The sequence below is a fragment of the Astatotilapia calliptera genome, chromosome 17 (genome assembly GCF_900246225.1).
Source record: "Astatotilapia calliptera chromosome 17, fAstCal1.2, whole genome shotgun sequence".
NCBI classification, from domain to species: Eukaryota; Metazoa; Chordata; class Actinopteri; order Cichliformes; family Cichlidae; genus Astatotilapia; species Astatotilapia calliptera.
This window is the reverse complement of record NC_039318.1, coordinates 3453758-3470442: the sequence shown is the minus strand read 5'-3', so window position 1 is coordinate 3470442 and position 16685 is coordinate 3453758. Positions and strand designations below refer to the sequence as shown.

At 39.5% G+C, this 16685-nt stretch overlaps 1 protein-coding gene across 4 annotated transcripts in view; it reads left to right on the top strand.

Annotated features, from left to right (window-relative positions):
* arhgap39 (Rho GTPase activating protein 39) overlaps positions 1–15104 on the top strand; it is a 52907-nt gene extending 37803 nt beyond the window's left edge. The window contains exons 7-12 of one of the 4 annotated variants that reach the window (XM_026146462.1): positions 4006–4079; positions 4538–4576; positions 5052–5251; positions 5925–6016; positions 6173–6342; positions 10662–15104. In XM_026146462.1, the coding sequence (XP_026002247.1) occupies positions 4006–4079; positions 4538–4576; positions 5052–5251; positions 5925–6016; positions 6173–6342; positions 10662–10856 (770 nt within the window). In that variant the 3' untranslated portion in view covers positions 10857–15104. Of the gene's footprint in view, positions 1–4005; positions 4080–4537; positions 5252–5924; positions 6017–6172; positions 6343–10661 lie in introns of those variants that run through there. The other 3 variants (XM_026146463.1, XM_026146464.1, XM_026146465.1) reach the window with 3 other exon arrangements.
* The last annotated feature ends 1581 nt before the right edge of the window (positions 15105–16685 follow it).

Genomic DNA, 16685 nt, shown 5'->3' with positions numbered 1-16685 from the left:
TGAAGTACATGCTCTGATCTCGTAACTCAGCCTTCATGCTGAGGGACCGTTCTCTGTACAGCACTGCCAGGGACAACCTGAGGAGGAGGAGCATCAAACGGGCCAAAGAAGGCCTGCAGGAGGAGTATAGAGGGCTTCCTCACTGACAACAACTCCCGCCAGGTGTGAAGAGGCATTCAAGCCCTCACCAGTGTTTGAGGCGGATAGTCTCTCAGCACATGCTGCCTACTGCCCTATCTCGATCTCTACCAGTTTGTTTACAGACCAAATCAGTCTACGGAGGATGACAGGAAGAATTAAGTGAGGATGCTCTTCATGGACTACAGCTCGGCATTCAACACCATCATCCCAGACATCCTTACCAACAAACTGGACCACCTCAACATCCCCCCTGCCACCTGCTCCTGGATCACAGGATTTCCTAACCAACTGGAGTTGAGACAGCGTACAGGGCGGAGCGAGAGAATTTGTCCCACTGGTGCTCAGAAAACAACCTGAAGCTCAATGTCCTTAAAACAAAAGAACTCATAATGGACTTCAGGAGGCAGTGACAGGTCCACTCCCCTGTCATTGTAAATGGAGAACAGGTGGAATCTGTCTCCACCTTCAGGTGTTATTTATTCCTGCTTTTATATTTTATTCTAGCACACTTGGTGTGAAGCACTCACAATTTCTTGTACATGTACAATGACAATAAATGACTATTCTATTCTATTCTATTCTATTGTTATTGGAGGAGATTCTATCACCAGACAGTTCCAACAGACATCTACATAACTCACAATCCAAAGAAATAATTAAATTCTATAGAATCATTTTATTTTTGGTGAAGATATTTGACTAAAACAAGTACCAAGTGGTGATTTAATACCTTTCTGCTGACTTTGACATATACATTAAAAAGGAGTCATCCACGTCATCTACAAAAAGCAGAGATGAGATTCTGTGGCCGCTACTTGGTTATACCTAGAAATACTGTCCATAAATGTTGTGAACAAAAGTGACAAAGAGCAGTCTCCCACTGTAAATTAGTCTAACAGATTGCTGGCAATAAGGGATCAAGCTTTCGCTGCGGTTGTACATGGACATGGAATGGCTCATAAGAACAGGCCAGACACCCCATACTCCTACAGCGCCCTCCACAAGCATACAAAGCACACGTAGATTGGTTGGACAAACTTCCACATATATTCACGCTGAAACATCCTTGAGAGGATAAAGAGCTGGCCCATGGTTCCACTACTAGGATGGAAACTGCATTGTTGTCCTGGATCTGGGGTTGTTCTAACAGACATATTGTCCTTTCCAATACCCTGGCCTAGTTGAAGCACATCCTCCAATCCGCTTTCTTAAAGATGGCATTCACCATCCCAGTCTGAAAATCCTGAGACACCACTCCAGATCTCCACACAATGTTACAGAGGAGTGTCAAACATGACATTCCTACAACATCCAGAGCCTTCGGGAGTCAAGCCTTTCTCAAGGAGGCTTGTTCCAAGACATTCAATGAGGTGAGCCTGACTACATCTACCCGGTATCTCTCAACCTCATGCACTAGCTCAGGGTCCATCCCCACCAGAGAGGTGGCGTTCCATGTCTCGATTACCAGCCTCAATAGGAGGGGATTGGTCCGCCAAGGCCTCCACTCTTGGCTGCCGCTATGATGCCCCCTGTGAGTGACAGGCCTACGGGATGTTGGGCCCATGTCGTCTCTTTGGGATGCGTCCAGCTGGGTCCCATGAACAGTATAGAGTAACTTGGGCCAACTGTTTTTGATTTAGAGTTACAGAAATAAAATTGAGTTGAATTAAGTAGTCATTGTGTTTTTACATGTCTATATCCACAAATGGTTTCCATAATGTTTACCAAATATCCAAGGAAATACAGTGTACAAGCCTAAAACTGAATATGTAAAATTCTATGTAGTATGAAAGTGAATCATTTGGTATAACCACTTTTATTCTGCAACACAACATGAACTCATTTGGTCAAGCATTCTTCTAATCTCTATTAGTAGTCCTCATAAATTGTTCTGCACGATTCTTTAAGGATATTCTAAAGTTCCTCTTTGGATGTAGACTGCCTTTTGTTTTGTTCTCCGTCCAGATGATTCAACAGTGCTTCAATAATGTTGTCCAAGCTCTGGTTGCAACTTTTGTCAAAGAGCTAGTGAGATCTAGCCTCTGCATGAGTTCAGCACTATTGTGAGGGATATACCATAATGTCCCATCATCAAGTGCCAATTTGTCTACAGCCACTTGCTATGCAAACCCTTTGAATCCTTTTATCTCCAAGTCCATGTGCTATGGTCGGAATAAAGGATCTTTCTTAACCTTCCTCTTTTGTCTGATCATTTCCTAAAAATGTTTAAATGTACAATAATGAATTACACAGAGGTGGTGTGGGAGCCAAGTTAATATAGTACATATATTTCAGTATTTATATTTACTGTCAAACTTATTTTGTGTAATTAGTTATTTAATAAGTAAATTCATGGGTAATGAAAGTTATTTTATTGCATTCGTGTTGGCTTGGTTAAGTAAAACTGTGAATACCTTTGGTTTAAAAGTCCCGTGGAAATTTTTTCCTCTTCAGATGAACGTAGACGAGTGAAGCAATAGCTTTACATTTTCACTACATGCGACTCTGGATACCTTTGGAAAAATATTCATAACCATCTCACAGACAAACATTATGTACTTTCAATTTGTTAATATGTTTTACTCTTTTTTTAAACTCAGTGGTTCCAGTGCCTTTGGTACATTTACCCCTAACAGTGACTCAATCTCTGACTCGATTTCTAGAAGGGGAATGTGTCTTAAATGAAGCCAAATATCCTTCTGATGTGGAATGTTTTCCTTATTTACAGGCATGGTTCCAGGTTTTCTCCACTGGTGTATAATGGCTGTCACCGTGGCTCACTGGAGCATCACAGCTTTAGAAATGGCTTTATAACCTTTTCCAGACTTGTTTCTCAGGTGTTTCTGTAGATTGTGGCGTGATGTCTGGCTTTTTGAGATCTTTCAGTCTGCCGCACTTTGTCAGACAGGATCTATTTAGGTGTTTTCTTGATTTAACAGCTCTGCCAGTAATCAGGTGTGTTTAGTGAAACTGAACTCAATTACTATTTTTACACAGGACCAGTCAGGTTTGCAGAACTTTTCTCCTTTAATCAATGAAATCATCATTTAAACACTGCATTTTGTATTTACTTGGGTTATAATCTGAAACATGTAAGTGTGACAAATATGCAAAACACTAGGAAATCAGGAAGGGGGCAAACATTTTTTGGCACCATAGTAGGAATCAGTTCTTTTAACATTTACCGTTTCTCTAAGAAGTAAACTGTAGTCCTGAAGTACCTTAACATCCTCTGATTTAACGAGCTCGGTTTCATTGACGATCCATTTCCAAAATGTTCCTGTAACAAAGCCTTAGCTTGAGTATAACTTCTTGTGCTATTTCCCTTGGGTGACCTCTTGTAAATTGCAACAAAATACAGACAGTCACTATGGCTGTCAGATTTACTTTCAGCACTATTTTTAAAGTCTCTCATAAACAACTGATGCTCCATCTCTCTTTTAGTCAGAGATTACAATTACTGTTGTTGTACTAAGTTTTTATTTCATTTTGCTTTTTCAAAACACAGTAATAGTTGCTGCCATTGCCTAAGCAATTATTGAAATTAGAAGTGGTTCTCCGAAGCAAATTATCATTGATGTACATATATTGAGCGCTGGCTTGAGCATTGAAGCCTTATTCACCAGCTCCACCTTGTCATCCACATATGGACACTTCCTACTTCAAATCTCAGATGGCAACAGCCAAAGCGCCATAATCAAATCTACAAAATGGTAATCCAACACCAGTGATTGACATCGTGAGATACAGAATCTCCACAGATTGGAAGAATGTTTGAGTTGTTGTCGTGCTAATGAATCAATTTAAGACAACTAAAACAGTCTCCTAATGTTGTTAATATGTTGTCTTTTTCTGTTGCTCAAGGTGTGGCCATTAGCAGTTATGCTAAATACTGCTACAGGAAACTGACAAAAGCTGCACTCACTGGAGCCAAGAAGGTACGGAGCGCCGTCTGTCCACATGTTTTTACTTCCCCTTTTCAACCTAGTCTTTATTGACACAAATGTTCATTTCAGTGATGCAGCCTGCAAAAGAAGAACATATAGACATGATATTTATGAGTATAAATATATTCATAAATATGTAGTATGTAGTTTAGTGTATTTAAATCTGTAAGCCTAGGAGAAACAATACCTGACTATTAATGAGGAAGAAATGGAAGGAGCAATTGGAAGAACTGTACATTTCAGCCAGTTTATTTAATAATCTAAAGCTCTTAAGAAGGTTTATTACACATTTTATACCCTTGATCGCTATAACCTAATGTCTAATAATTTTGGAAGGGCTATGTTATCAAGAAACAGATCAGTTTTGTGTTTAGATGAGCTCATCTGTGGTGAATATATATTTGTTTTCTGATGAGATGAGAATGAACTTATTTTTCCTCTCATCACAGCTTTTCCTGCCTCCCAGAGACCACATACTGATGTTCCAGGCAGGTCATTATAGTCTAAATATAAAGCCCACTCTTTTTTAAAATATTTTATAATATCTTCATTTATAAGCAATAATGTGTTAAATTTCCAGTTTTTACTTGGCTGAATGACCTACTTATGTATTAGAATTAAAGACAAGGGAGCATGATCCTTGACAGGTATAAGGTGTATTTCAGTGTCTGAAATGTCACTCAACAGTGAGCTGCTGACTAGGAAATAATCCAGACGAGAGTTAGAAAGTAAACTCATGCGAGAAGAAAGTATGTTCCCATGGTTGACGTGTAGAGATCGCCAAAATCCATAATCGCTCAAGTACTGTTTAACTATATTTGTGGATTTTTTTCACTGACATCTTAATACTTGATACTTTTGAATGTTCCTTTAGTACTCAAAATGCTCTCAGCTCTGCCTCAGCTGCCCTGCAGTAACTTATCTGTGTGTGTCTGTGTGTGCGTTTCTGTCACACTTTTTCAGGGTGTGCAGAAACCCTGCATAGAGGAAATCAAGCATGCCAGGAACGCCATCTTCAACCCTTCCATGTTTGGGTCCTCCCTTGAGGAGGTCATGGCACTCCAGAAGGAGCGATATCCAGACCGCCAATTGCCATGGGTACAGACTCGCCTCTCTGAAGAGGTTCTGTGTCTCAATGGAGACCAAACAGAAGGCATTTTCAGGTGAGTGAGGAAGGGAGCTAATGGGACCAAATAGATGATAGAAGACTGCACAGTATGAAAACAGATGTGAGGGGAAAAAAATGAAACAAAATAAAATTAATGCTTTACAGACATTAAATTCTGTGAAGCATTTAATGACTATTTAATGTGTCATTAGTTAGTGGAACCATGCAAAATCTTACTATAAATAATTTCTTGGTCACATGCTCTTAAAGTACATAAGTCTTGGTCAAAATGTGGAGCTTGTCATGTTGCATCATGTTGCAACCACGTTTGCAACCAGGTTAAGTTTTAAGGGCTGACAAACAGTCAGTTTAAAACTCAAAGGAAAGAAGTGCAAAGTTGGGCAAGTTAATGACATATAATCTTTTAATACATACATTTGGATATCAGATTTCTCTTCTAGCCACAATTATGTGTCAGTTTTCAACATATTTTTAATGCATTTCAAAAATGATGAAGAAACATTTGTGTTTTTATAAGAGTTGCTACAAGTCTTTGTGAGCAGTTATGTGGTCAGCAGGTTGTGTGTGTTGTATCTGCTTTCTGCATGTCTGAGATGAAGCTCTTGTACATCCTTGTGTTTCTGGTTCTCACACTCTTTATGCAAAACAACTATGTAGCATAAGAAGAGGGCCGGAAGTGTAAATATCCTGTGATATTTGATCTCCAGAGTACCAGGGGACATAGATGAAGTCAATGCCCTCAAGCTGCAAGTGGATCAATGGAAAATCCCTACAGGACTGGAAGACCCACACATTCCTGGTACACATACACACTGTTGAATAGTGCTACTGAACACTGTGTCTCTGCAGCCCAGATATGATCCGCCTGCAGTAGTATGAGATGTTCAAATGACTTTCATTCCTGAATAAGTGCTTTCTTAGAAGTCTCACTTGGTGTCCTCTTCTGTATCTGCAGCCTCTCTGCTGAAACTTTGGTACAGGGAGCTCGAAGAACCGCTTATCCCTCACGAGTTTTATGAGGAGTGTATCACTCACTATGACAACCCAGAAGCAGCTGTCGGTGTGGTGCTGGGCCTGCCACATATCAACAAACTGGTGCTCTGCTATCTCATTCGATTCCTACAGGTAACACAAATATGCACAGGTTAGCACAGCTTGTCTAAGGAGCTGGAAAGAAAGTGAGTGGACTTTTTAACATTTCTTGAACACATTCCACCTCTCATCGAAGAGGCTTCTTAATTTCTAAAACCAAATGGTGGAAAATCCCAGGGATTTAAACCTAGTGGGGACTGTCCCTTAACCTGACTTACTATTAATCATGCACATCTGCCAGTGTGTGAAAAAAGGTATGGGTCATTACACTGGTTTCAGGTGAAACTAGTGTGAGACTTTGCCTCACCCTGTCATGTGACCTGTTGAGATCACCTCATGCAACATGAGTTTAGGCACCTGGGAAGGGATCTCGAGACTGAATTGTAGGGGGCTGACAGCTGATGGCATAAACCACCCACTCTATTCAAAGGTGGTCATTCACAGTGGACATATATGGCCTATTTTTCTTCTATGTCAAAACATCAGTCTTCTCCATCCAAAATTTGAACCTTTGCATCATCCCAAGACTGACCTTTTTACTTAGAGCAGGTCATCTGCTAATTGTAAAGTTGGTGGTTCGATCCCAGGCTGCTCCAGTCAAAGTGCCAAATATGCTTGGGTAAGATACTAACCCCAAGTTCTTCTCTGAGGCATACATCAGAGTATGAATGTGTGTAAATAGTAGATAGAAAACACTTAGATAGAACAAGCATAGCAAAAAGTGCTTGTATGAATGGGTGAATGAGGCAAGTTGTGTAACAACCAGTCCGTTTACCGTTTACCATTTTCCAGATGTACAGCTGAAGTGGGATTTATAGTCCTGTCCGTCCTGTACACGTTTCGTTCTGGCAGATAGAAGAGAAAGGTGTTTTAAAAGGGTTACAAATATGTACAGTATGGTCCACAAACATAAATGAAGATTTATGAACGCGTGCAGTGATTTGTGTTTAACTTTTGAAGACTCACAAGCATGTGCTTCAATTCAGACTCAAATACAAAGCAATTTGACCACATATGAAACCATTTTAAAAATATGTATGCCCAAACCTGAATAAATACTGGTCATTTATACACAACTTGCCTCAAAAGGGTTGCAAATGTGTACGATATGATCCACAAGCATAAACTAAGATTTACAAATGGTTATCTGCACAGACATTTGTGCGCACAGAAAGGTTTTTGGATGGTAAAATTATCAGATTTGTAAAGCTGAGCTTGATAAGTTGTGCTTGACGTACCTGGCTGTCTTTGGTTGTGAAGTCTTTCCGTTTTAGTCTGGGCATTAATTGAAAGTAGTAAGTTTTGGTTTGGAGTGTTGGAATTTCTGGAGTTGTCTTTCTTTCTCTTTCGTGTGTTGTGCCAACTGTGCCTTGTCCACAAACCTCTTATGAAATGGGAGAAGGTAGAAGTTTTGTGAGTTCCTGCAGGGTCAGGTTGATCTCACTTTGGAGTGCTCTTCATACTTACTTACTTTGCTCTCTATAAGATCTGCCTCAGCTCTTGTCCCTTGACTGTAGACTCAAGGTGCAATCTCTTGGGAAGCAGTCCGGATTGCATCTCAAGTTAAAGCATGGGTGGTTTCTGTAGTCCGTATATTTGAACCCTAACTAGGATTTAAATACCTGGGACTTTATAACTGAAGCGTGAGAGGTGAAACGTCTTCAAGTAATTTAAAGAAGTTGCTTTCTTTCCAAGCTCCTTAGACTCCTTAGACTACTATGACCTGAATAGAGACATGTTAGCACAACTTATACTTCAACCCCACATCCACAAAGGTTTGGATGCTGTGTGAAATAAATAAAAACAGAATGCAATGATTTGCAAATTTTATAAACCCATATTTTATTCACAATAGAACATATAAAATATATCAAATGTTCAAACTTAGACACGTTTTTCACTTTTAATAAAGATATTAGCTAATTGTGAATGTAATGGCAGCAACACACCTCAAGAAGGTTGGCACAGGGGTAACAAAAGGTTTAAAAAGTATGTTATACTAGAAAGGATGAACATTTGCAAGTAATCAAGTTAATCATCAGTATTATGACTGGGTATAAAAAGTACCTTAGAGAGAGAGTGTTTCTTAGAAGTAAAGATGGGAGAACTACTGCCTCTGTTGTTGGATCAGCCTTTATTTGTCCTTTCTTCACAATGAAACCAAGCAATGACAAAAGTTCTGCGTGGAACTCGCACTTCTCCCCTTTAACGTAGAACTTGTTCCCAAGAAGTTGTTGAAGCACTTGTCAGACAAGGCTTTCATGTTCCTGGACTGACTCTGAGAAGATCAAGATGTCACTGAGATAGGTGAAGGTGAAGTAGTTAAGGAAATCTCACAGAATGCTGTTAACAAGAGCCCCTAAACACAGAAGGGACGCTGGTGAGACTGAACGTCATTACCAGATACTTTTGGAGAAGATTGTTCTCCAAAACCATCAAGCCAACCATCTGGTTCAGAAGACGACAAATGAAACTGGTATTTGTTTTTAAATTGTGATTTTTCTCAGACCAGTGAAATAAATACAGGGATGGAGAGTTTTGTATTTCTTTTCAACCAAAAAGAAACACCAAATGGTGAAGAAGAGGGACGGATGATTCCAGGTGCGAGAGAGTCAGAGATATAAAATTTTAAACATTAAATAAAAAAATATTCATAACCATCTTACTGATGTAACATTATGTCCAGCTACTTTCGGTACCATTGATATGTATTTAGACTCTTTCTCCTCTTGATCTTTCTGAATTAACTTCAGTCATTACTTCCTCCTAACCATCAATGAGTCTTTTAGACCTCATTCCCACAAGACTGCTCAAAGAAGTCCTACCATTAATTATTGTTTCAGTCTTAAATATGATCATATACACTACTGGTAAAAGGTTTCCAGGTTTCTAGGTTTTAATTAAAAAATTATGGAGTTTAATGTCTCATTGCACTCTGAAATGAAAGCATCGTACAAATAAGCAGTTGGAGTTAAAAAAGAAATCAATTTATAAACCAAAATGTTTTTTAAACTTCTGACTCATCAAAGTTGCCACCTTTGGCAGATGTAACAGCTAAAAACACCCGTGGCGTTCTGTCTACAATAGAAATCAAATATTCTTCGGAAGCTTCTTCCCTATCTGTTGTAGAAGTTCCCATAAATGTTGGCAGTTGTAGCGTGCTTTGCTTTCACTCTTCTGTCCAGTTCATCCCAAATCATCTTGATGGGGTTTAAGTCTGGAGGCTGTGCTGGCTGCTCCATGTTTTCAAGCTTACCATCTTGTTCTTTTTTGCTGAGGTAGTTCTGGACTTATGTTCTGGGTTGTCTAAGGAGCTTGGAAAGAAAAGCGTCTGAACTTCTTTAAGTTTCTTGAAGACGTTTCACCTCTCTCATCCGAGAAACTTCTTCACTTCTAACATCTGTGACCTGGAAGTCCCAAGGTCAAAATGGGACACGCCCTCCTTCACAACATCTGTCATCCTACCACCTACCATCCCCACCGTACATGCCCCTCCCTAGTCCTGGTTATGAATAAATAAAGCACCGTGAGGCAACTGTTGTTGTGATTTGCTGCCAAATAAATAAAGTTGAATTGAACTGAACGTGACTGGATATTAAAACAGCATCTGAGAGCGGGTGAGTTATAAAGAAGAATGTATGTAGAGCAGATAAAAGACTGATAATGTTAATGATTCTTAGTGTAAACCTGCAAAGAACTTTGCTATTTCATCATCTACTTTTGAGTATTTGTGTTGCAACAGGTATAATCCAGAAACGGTGTGTTCTGCCTGGGCCCAAGCTTATTTGAGATGGACTGAGTGGAAAACTGTTCTCTAACAACTGTTCTGTGATTGTGGAAATCACTGAGTCAAGAACAACCATTTATAAAGAGTGCACATTTCAAGTTTTTCTGAATGATATATAATGATGTATAACAGTTTTGAGTAACATATCTGATATTTGGTTATCTTAATACCAATCCACACTAAACTGATCTATTACCACTGAAAATGTGTTGTGAATTTTGGCAGAAACTACAACAAAGGAGACTATGGAAAACTATGAATACTATGACATTTTATTTAAAGAATCTGAAAACATTTGGCTTTTAAAATTACAGCAGTTGGTCTCAACAGTTCTGAAAAGCTGAGAACTGTTGTTAAAACAAAAAAGCTGCAGCACAATGGGAGTCACATTTACATAGTGTTGCCAAATTAAATGACCATGATCAGATATGAGCTTTAGAGAAACACAAAACATAATCTTTTTCCAGCACTGTAATATTATGCCTGCCAGATCATCACAGTATGCTTAAGACCTTGAAATGTTATTGCATTTATTAGATAGAGATCTTTCCTTGTGTTTGTCTAGGTATTTGCCCAGCCTGCTAATGTGGCCATCACCAAAATGGATGTGAACAACCTGGCCATGGTTATGGCTCCCAACTGTCTGCGCTGCCAGTCTGATGATCCTAGGGTCATCTTTGAAAATACTCGCAAGGAGATGTCCTTTATCCGGGTGCTCATCCAGCGGCTAGACACCAGTTTCATGGATGGAATCCTATAACCCCCAGCTGCACACAGTCATCCTCCATACTCACTCACTCCTGCTTCCTCCGCACTCCCTTTAACTTGCTCCATCACATTTCAGTACTGTCCAGCACAAGAACATCGAAATACACATTTTATTGCTGCTGGATGCTTAATCTCCAATGTGTTTACTTTCCTAAAAGCATCAGAAAACTGCCTTGATTTGAATATGTCCATTCAGCATTTTCAGATGAAACTGCTATTTTTCTGTTTCTCCAGGCGTAGTTAACACTTGTGTTTTATATTAGCGTTACAAGGTTTTCACATGACAATACAGTGTGTGCCTTCACATACATTTCTACAGTATACACTTAGGGTAGAGGAATAGGAGGGATTTAGGAAAGATCTCAATTCATTAGATTCAAAGGTTCATTTTAGTTCTTGGAGTTCTGACCTCAAAGGTTGACTCCTTGTTGCTTATTACATAATGTTCCTTTGTTTTTTCCTACTTCAGCGTACACCAGTGTCCCAGAGGATTCCACTTTCTGCAATCTTCAGTACTGTCCAAACAGTTATAGAGCAGTAAAAATCATCGGCACAGGGATCGGGTCAAGTTATGGCAGCTGAAAACATTTTGAATTTTTGTTTGCTGCCAGTGAGAACAAAGCTGCTGTTCAAACACACTGCGTGCTGCATTGTGTGTGACTGCAACAATCAAACACAGATCAATTTCATTTTATTTATGTAGCACCAAATCACAACAATAGTCGCCTCAAGGCACTGTATACTGTCAGGTAAAGACCCTACAATGATAGACAGAAATTCCCAACAATCAGGCTACCCCCTAAGAGCAAGCACTTAATGACAGTGGGAAGAAAAATCTCTTTGAGGAGGAAGAACCCTCTGGTAGAAGGAACAGCCATCTGTAGCTGGTTGGGAGTAAAGGGAAAAAACAGAGCTGAGTGAGCGATAACAAAAGACGCTGTGGAAGAAAGACAGGGTTTAATAACAAGTAATAATTAAACATGATTTAAACACCTGTCGTTTTAAAGAAAAAGATAATGTGACAACCTTTCTGACTAATTAGACAATTTGTGAAGAGAGCATGAACACTAGCTCACAGACTCCTTGTTTTTTTGGATGTGACTGCTCTGATCACTATAATTGTTAGTACGTGCTACACATGAGGTCTGAATTGAACAAAACATTTTGTATGCCGCATTATGAAAAAAAGTTGGCTGTTTATGTGGCTCACTGTTGAGAAATGTTAACATAACAAGTTACTTCCAACATGCAGATCTTGAAAAGTCTGGAATTAAAGAACTAAAGGTCAGACCAGGTAAGATGAGTGACAGTACAGGAGAATACTTTTTCAGGAGACAACTATTTCATCTTCTGCAATACTTTATCACAAACTAGACTCTGAATGACGCATAGAAAGCCCTGAATCTGTTTAAAAAGGGTTATTAAAGTGGAGTTTCCACATTTGAACAAAGTGAAAATGGTTAAAAGAAATCTTGCACACTAAAACCTCAATCTCCTCATATACAGTCCTCTAAAAAAATTAAAGGGATGCTTTTGAATCAGAGTATAGCATCAAGTCAACCAACTTCTGTGACAGTGAGCTGGTCAGATTAAGTAGCAGAGAAGGTTGTATCAATTGTTTTGATGTTACTTCAATTAACATTTCATTAAATCTAGGTGCACTAGAGGAGCGTCTGTGAGAAAAAACCCAAAACAGGAATGGCTTTGCAGGTGAATGACATTTTTTCCCCTCCTTGTCTTTTCTGACTGTTTATATCCACTAGTTTTGCATTTGGTTAAGGTCATTGTCACTATTGGTGACAATGGCAATGCCTGCATCTTTTAGAGGCTGCACAGGTAGTCCAACTCCACCAACATGGCACATCAATACGTGCCATTGCCAGAAAATTTGCCATGTCTGGAGGTTCCAGGAGACAAGTACTTACTCCAGGAGATCCACCAGTAGGACAACTCAAAGCCCTACAAAATGACCTCTAGCAGGCCACTGGTGGGAATGTCTCTGTCCAAACAGTCAGAAATAGATTTCATGAGGATGGCTGACGTCCTCTAGTGGGCCCTATGGTCACTGCCTGGCACCAGGGAGTCCGATTGGCATTTGCCATTGAATACCAGAATTTGCAAGTCCACCACTAGCACATGTTACAGATATGAAAGGGTCTGGAGAAGCCATGGAGAACCTGTAATATTGTTCATCATGATCAGTTTGGTGGTGAGTGGTGACTGTCTGCAAATGCATATCCTTGGACGGACACAGGGACCTCTACAGGCTAGGCAACAGAACCCTGACTGCCATTAGGTATCGGGAGGAAAGCCTTGGAACGATTGTCAGACCCTACGCTGGTGGAGTGGGTCCTGGTTTCCTCCCCAGTTGTTGGTGGGTGAAGGATAGAACGCCTCTGGGACATTATGTTTCAGTCCACACAAAACAGGAGCCCATTGATGCTCTGGTCCAGATCTGGACGGAGATCCTCCAGGACACTATCGGTCTTCTCTTTAGGAGCATGCCTCAATGGTGTTAAGGGGGCCATGGGGCCATACAAACTATTAAAATACTGCAGCATTTTGAGTTGCGGCAATGAAATTTCTGCGAAATGGACTAACCTGCTGCATCATTTTTTAAACTCTGATTTCGGGGCATCTTTGAATTCGGCCTTCTATATGTTGACAATTTTTATTTCCCTCAAATGATGTGGCATTCTTCAATTCCTACCATTACCAAGTCCATATTAAAATAAATACCCAACATGACTTTTTTCCCCACTGAGTTGACTTGATGTGGTTTCAAAGTGTACCTTTAATTTTTTTAAGCAGTGTATGGATCACTGTATATTACAGACACTAGGTTCAGTGTCACTACTGATAGCATGAGGCGATTCCACCCTGAGCACACATAAGCTCGACTTCTGGTCTGGTCAGTACATGGATGAGAGCCCACCTGGGACAGCTTGTAGTTGTGGCAGCTGTGTGTCAGGTGGTAGAGTTGTGTCTATCTGAAAGATTGGTGGATACATCTCTGGCTCCTCCTGTGCATGTCTCAAATAATATTGAACACTGAGTTGCCCGGTATCTGACTGAGAGAACTCACATTTGAGAAATTCTGCATTGTGAAACATTTGCATAAATGTCCAGTGCAGAAAAATAAATCTAAATGTGTATATCTTTTTGTATTCTTTCCACTATTCTGAAAGAAGACATACTATGAAACCAAAATAACACAAAAACACTAACGGTAGTGTCTCGCCTTAAGCAGGTATTTGTGTAACTGGGAGAATATTTTAATTCTTCCTGTATCAACGATGGCTATGTTATCACCATACAATTACAGTAAAACTTGTACACAGTTATAGTGCGAGCAAAATAGTAACCTTCAGTGGTTTCTGGTGTGGAAAAAATGTAAATGACCTTGCACTCTGGAAATTTTGATGAAACGCTCATGTCCTTTCACTCTGCCATAGAATTTGGTGCTGTTCAGTTAGTCCCGAGCCATCTATGAGCAACACATCCAGGAAAGCAGCTGATAGCAGCACTGCCAATAATGCTGTCAAACACAGCACTGCAGCCCATACCTCTTGACCGGGAAGTGAGAAGTGACAGCTCTTCCATAATACTCCCATCCCAGAGAAAAAGTCCTCATCCACCACCACCTTAGGTCCACTAGTCCTTTCTACACACTGATGACATGTGGATGTGTCTGTCTCCATGCATGTTTGTCCTTCTGTCCATAATTGTTTACAGATTGTAGCCATCTGTACTCTTTGTGCTCTTTGTCTATGAGCAAGTACTGTTGTTACTTGTGTTTGCGATTTGTTTTAATATGTAACAGAATTTCTTTTTTTATTTTTTAACACATTCTTTTATATGATTTAATTTATTTTGTATTTATTTAAGGATATTTGCTTAATGCCTCCCGAAGATGAGCGCTTGTGTTATTGCACAAGTGTGTCTGCGTATCTTTTCACACATGGTGATGTTTGACTGTGAATCTCAATTTGGATGTGTTTCTTTCCATAATACAGCTGAAAGTCATAGTGTGTCTATACAGCTCACTGACTCAGAAATACACACTCCACATAGATCAAATGTACACTGTCACTGTACATACTATGTAAAAAGAAGTATGTACAGAAAAACAGATAAAAAGGCACCATATGTAATAGAGATTGTTGTGAAAGGACCAGGGTGGGTGAGATTTTTTCAGTTTTATTTAAGTCTAATTAAAGTGTACCTTTTGTTACATTAATCAAAGTGGCAATTTTAACTCATTTCCTCTAACATCCACAGGTTTCTACCTACCACCTGTTAAAAAACAGAAAGTGTTTTAAAGCCCAGAGAAGTCATTTGTCTAGAGAAGGATATTAACTTTTAAGACAGCGGCTGGTGCCTATCCTGGCTCTCACAGGGTGAGAGGCACACCATGGACAGGTCACCATTTGCAGGGCTAGCTGCACAATTTCTAAGTAAAGCTTACTTAAATGTACTGTCAGTCAACTATTAATTCAAGCTAAACGTGTTTTGTTTTGTTTTGTTTTTTTAAATAAAAATTCATTTCCCCTTCTTCCAAATAAGGAAGCTTGAGGCATGAGCATGATTGGGGAAACTACCTCTGAATTATGGAAAATATACAGTCACAATAAAAAGATAGTATACCCTCCTTAAATTATAAGGTTTTACATGTCAGGGCATAATAAAAGATTCTGGTCCTTAGCATTTCTTAATTAGTAAAGGGCATCCGAGGGTGTCTAATTCGTTAGATCATTACAATATATGAAATGCATCATAATTTCTGTACGCGCTATTTTCCATTTTGGCTTATTTTCTGTAAGGTAATAATAATAATAATAACTTTATTTATAAAGCGCTTTCAAACAAAGTGCTGTACAACTATTTGAAACTAAAAAGATAAAAAATAAATAAAAACAATACATAGCAATACAGGTAAAAGACACAATACAAGTTAAAAACAGTAAAAATTTAAAACTGAAAGCCATAGAATTAAGACTTGTAAGATAGGGTGAACAAATGTGTCTTCAGCTTAGTTTTAAAAACCGGAAACAGAGCATGCCTGCCTAATATCTTGAGGGAGGGTATTCCACAGAAACGGGGCACCAAAAGAAAAAGCACGCTCTCCAATAGTCTTTTTTTCTGGCTCTAGGAACCTTTAGAAGGCCAGAGTCCTGAGATCGGAGAGCACGGGATGGAACGTAAAGATGTAAAAGGTCGGAGAGGTATGAAGGTGCCAGTCTGTTTAAAGCCTTGTAGGTGAGCAGCAGGACCTTAAAATCTGCTTGAACCTGACAAGGTAGCCAATGAAGAGAGTTCAGTACAGGGCTAATGTGCTCAAATTTCCCAGTTCTTGTTAAAATGCGAGCAGCTGCATTTTGTACCATCTGTAGACCTCTAAAACTTTTCTTTGGTAGCCCAGAAAGAAGAGCATTACAATAATCAATGCGTGAGGACACAAATGCATGGACAAGAACCTCTGCAGTGTCGCTTGACAAAACTTGTCTGATTCTGGCGATGTTCCTCAAATGATAAAAGGCGGTCTTTGTTATCTCTTTTACATGAGACTCGAAAGAGAGCACCATGTCGAACCACACGCCCAAGCTTTTTACCTTGTCCCTACAAAAAAAACAACAACTTGGTAGCAGCTCATCAGCACATTTGACCAACCCTATAAAAGTCTTGGCATTGTGTTAACACAATTGAAAGGAGGAAAGTAATCAGCAATTATCTTAAAGCAACTGGTTGACTGCTGAAGCATCACTGGGCAAGATGGTGAACCCCAAGATGACCAGGATACATCCACCACAGTGTGTGTGAA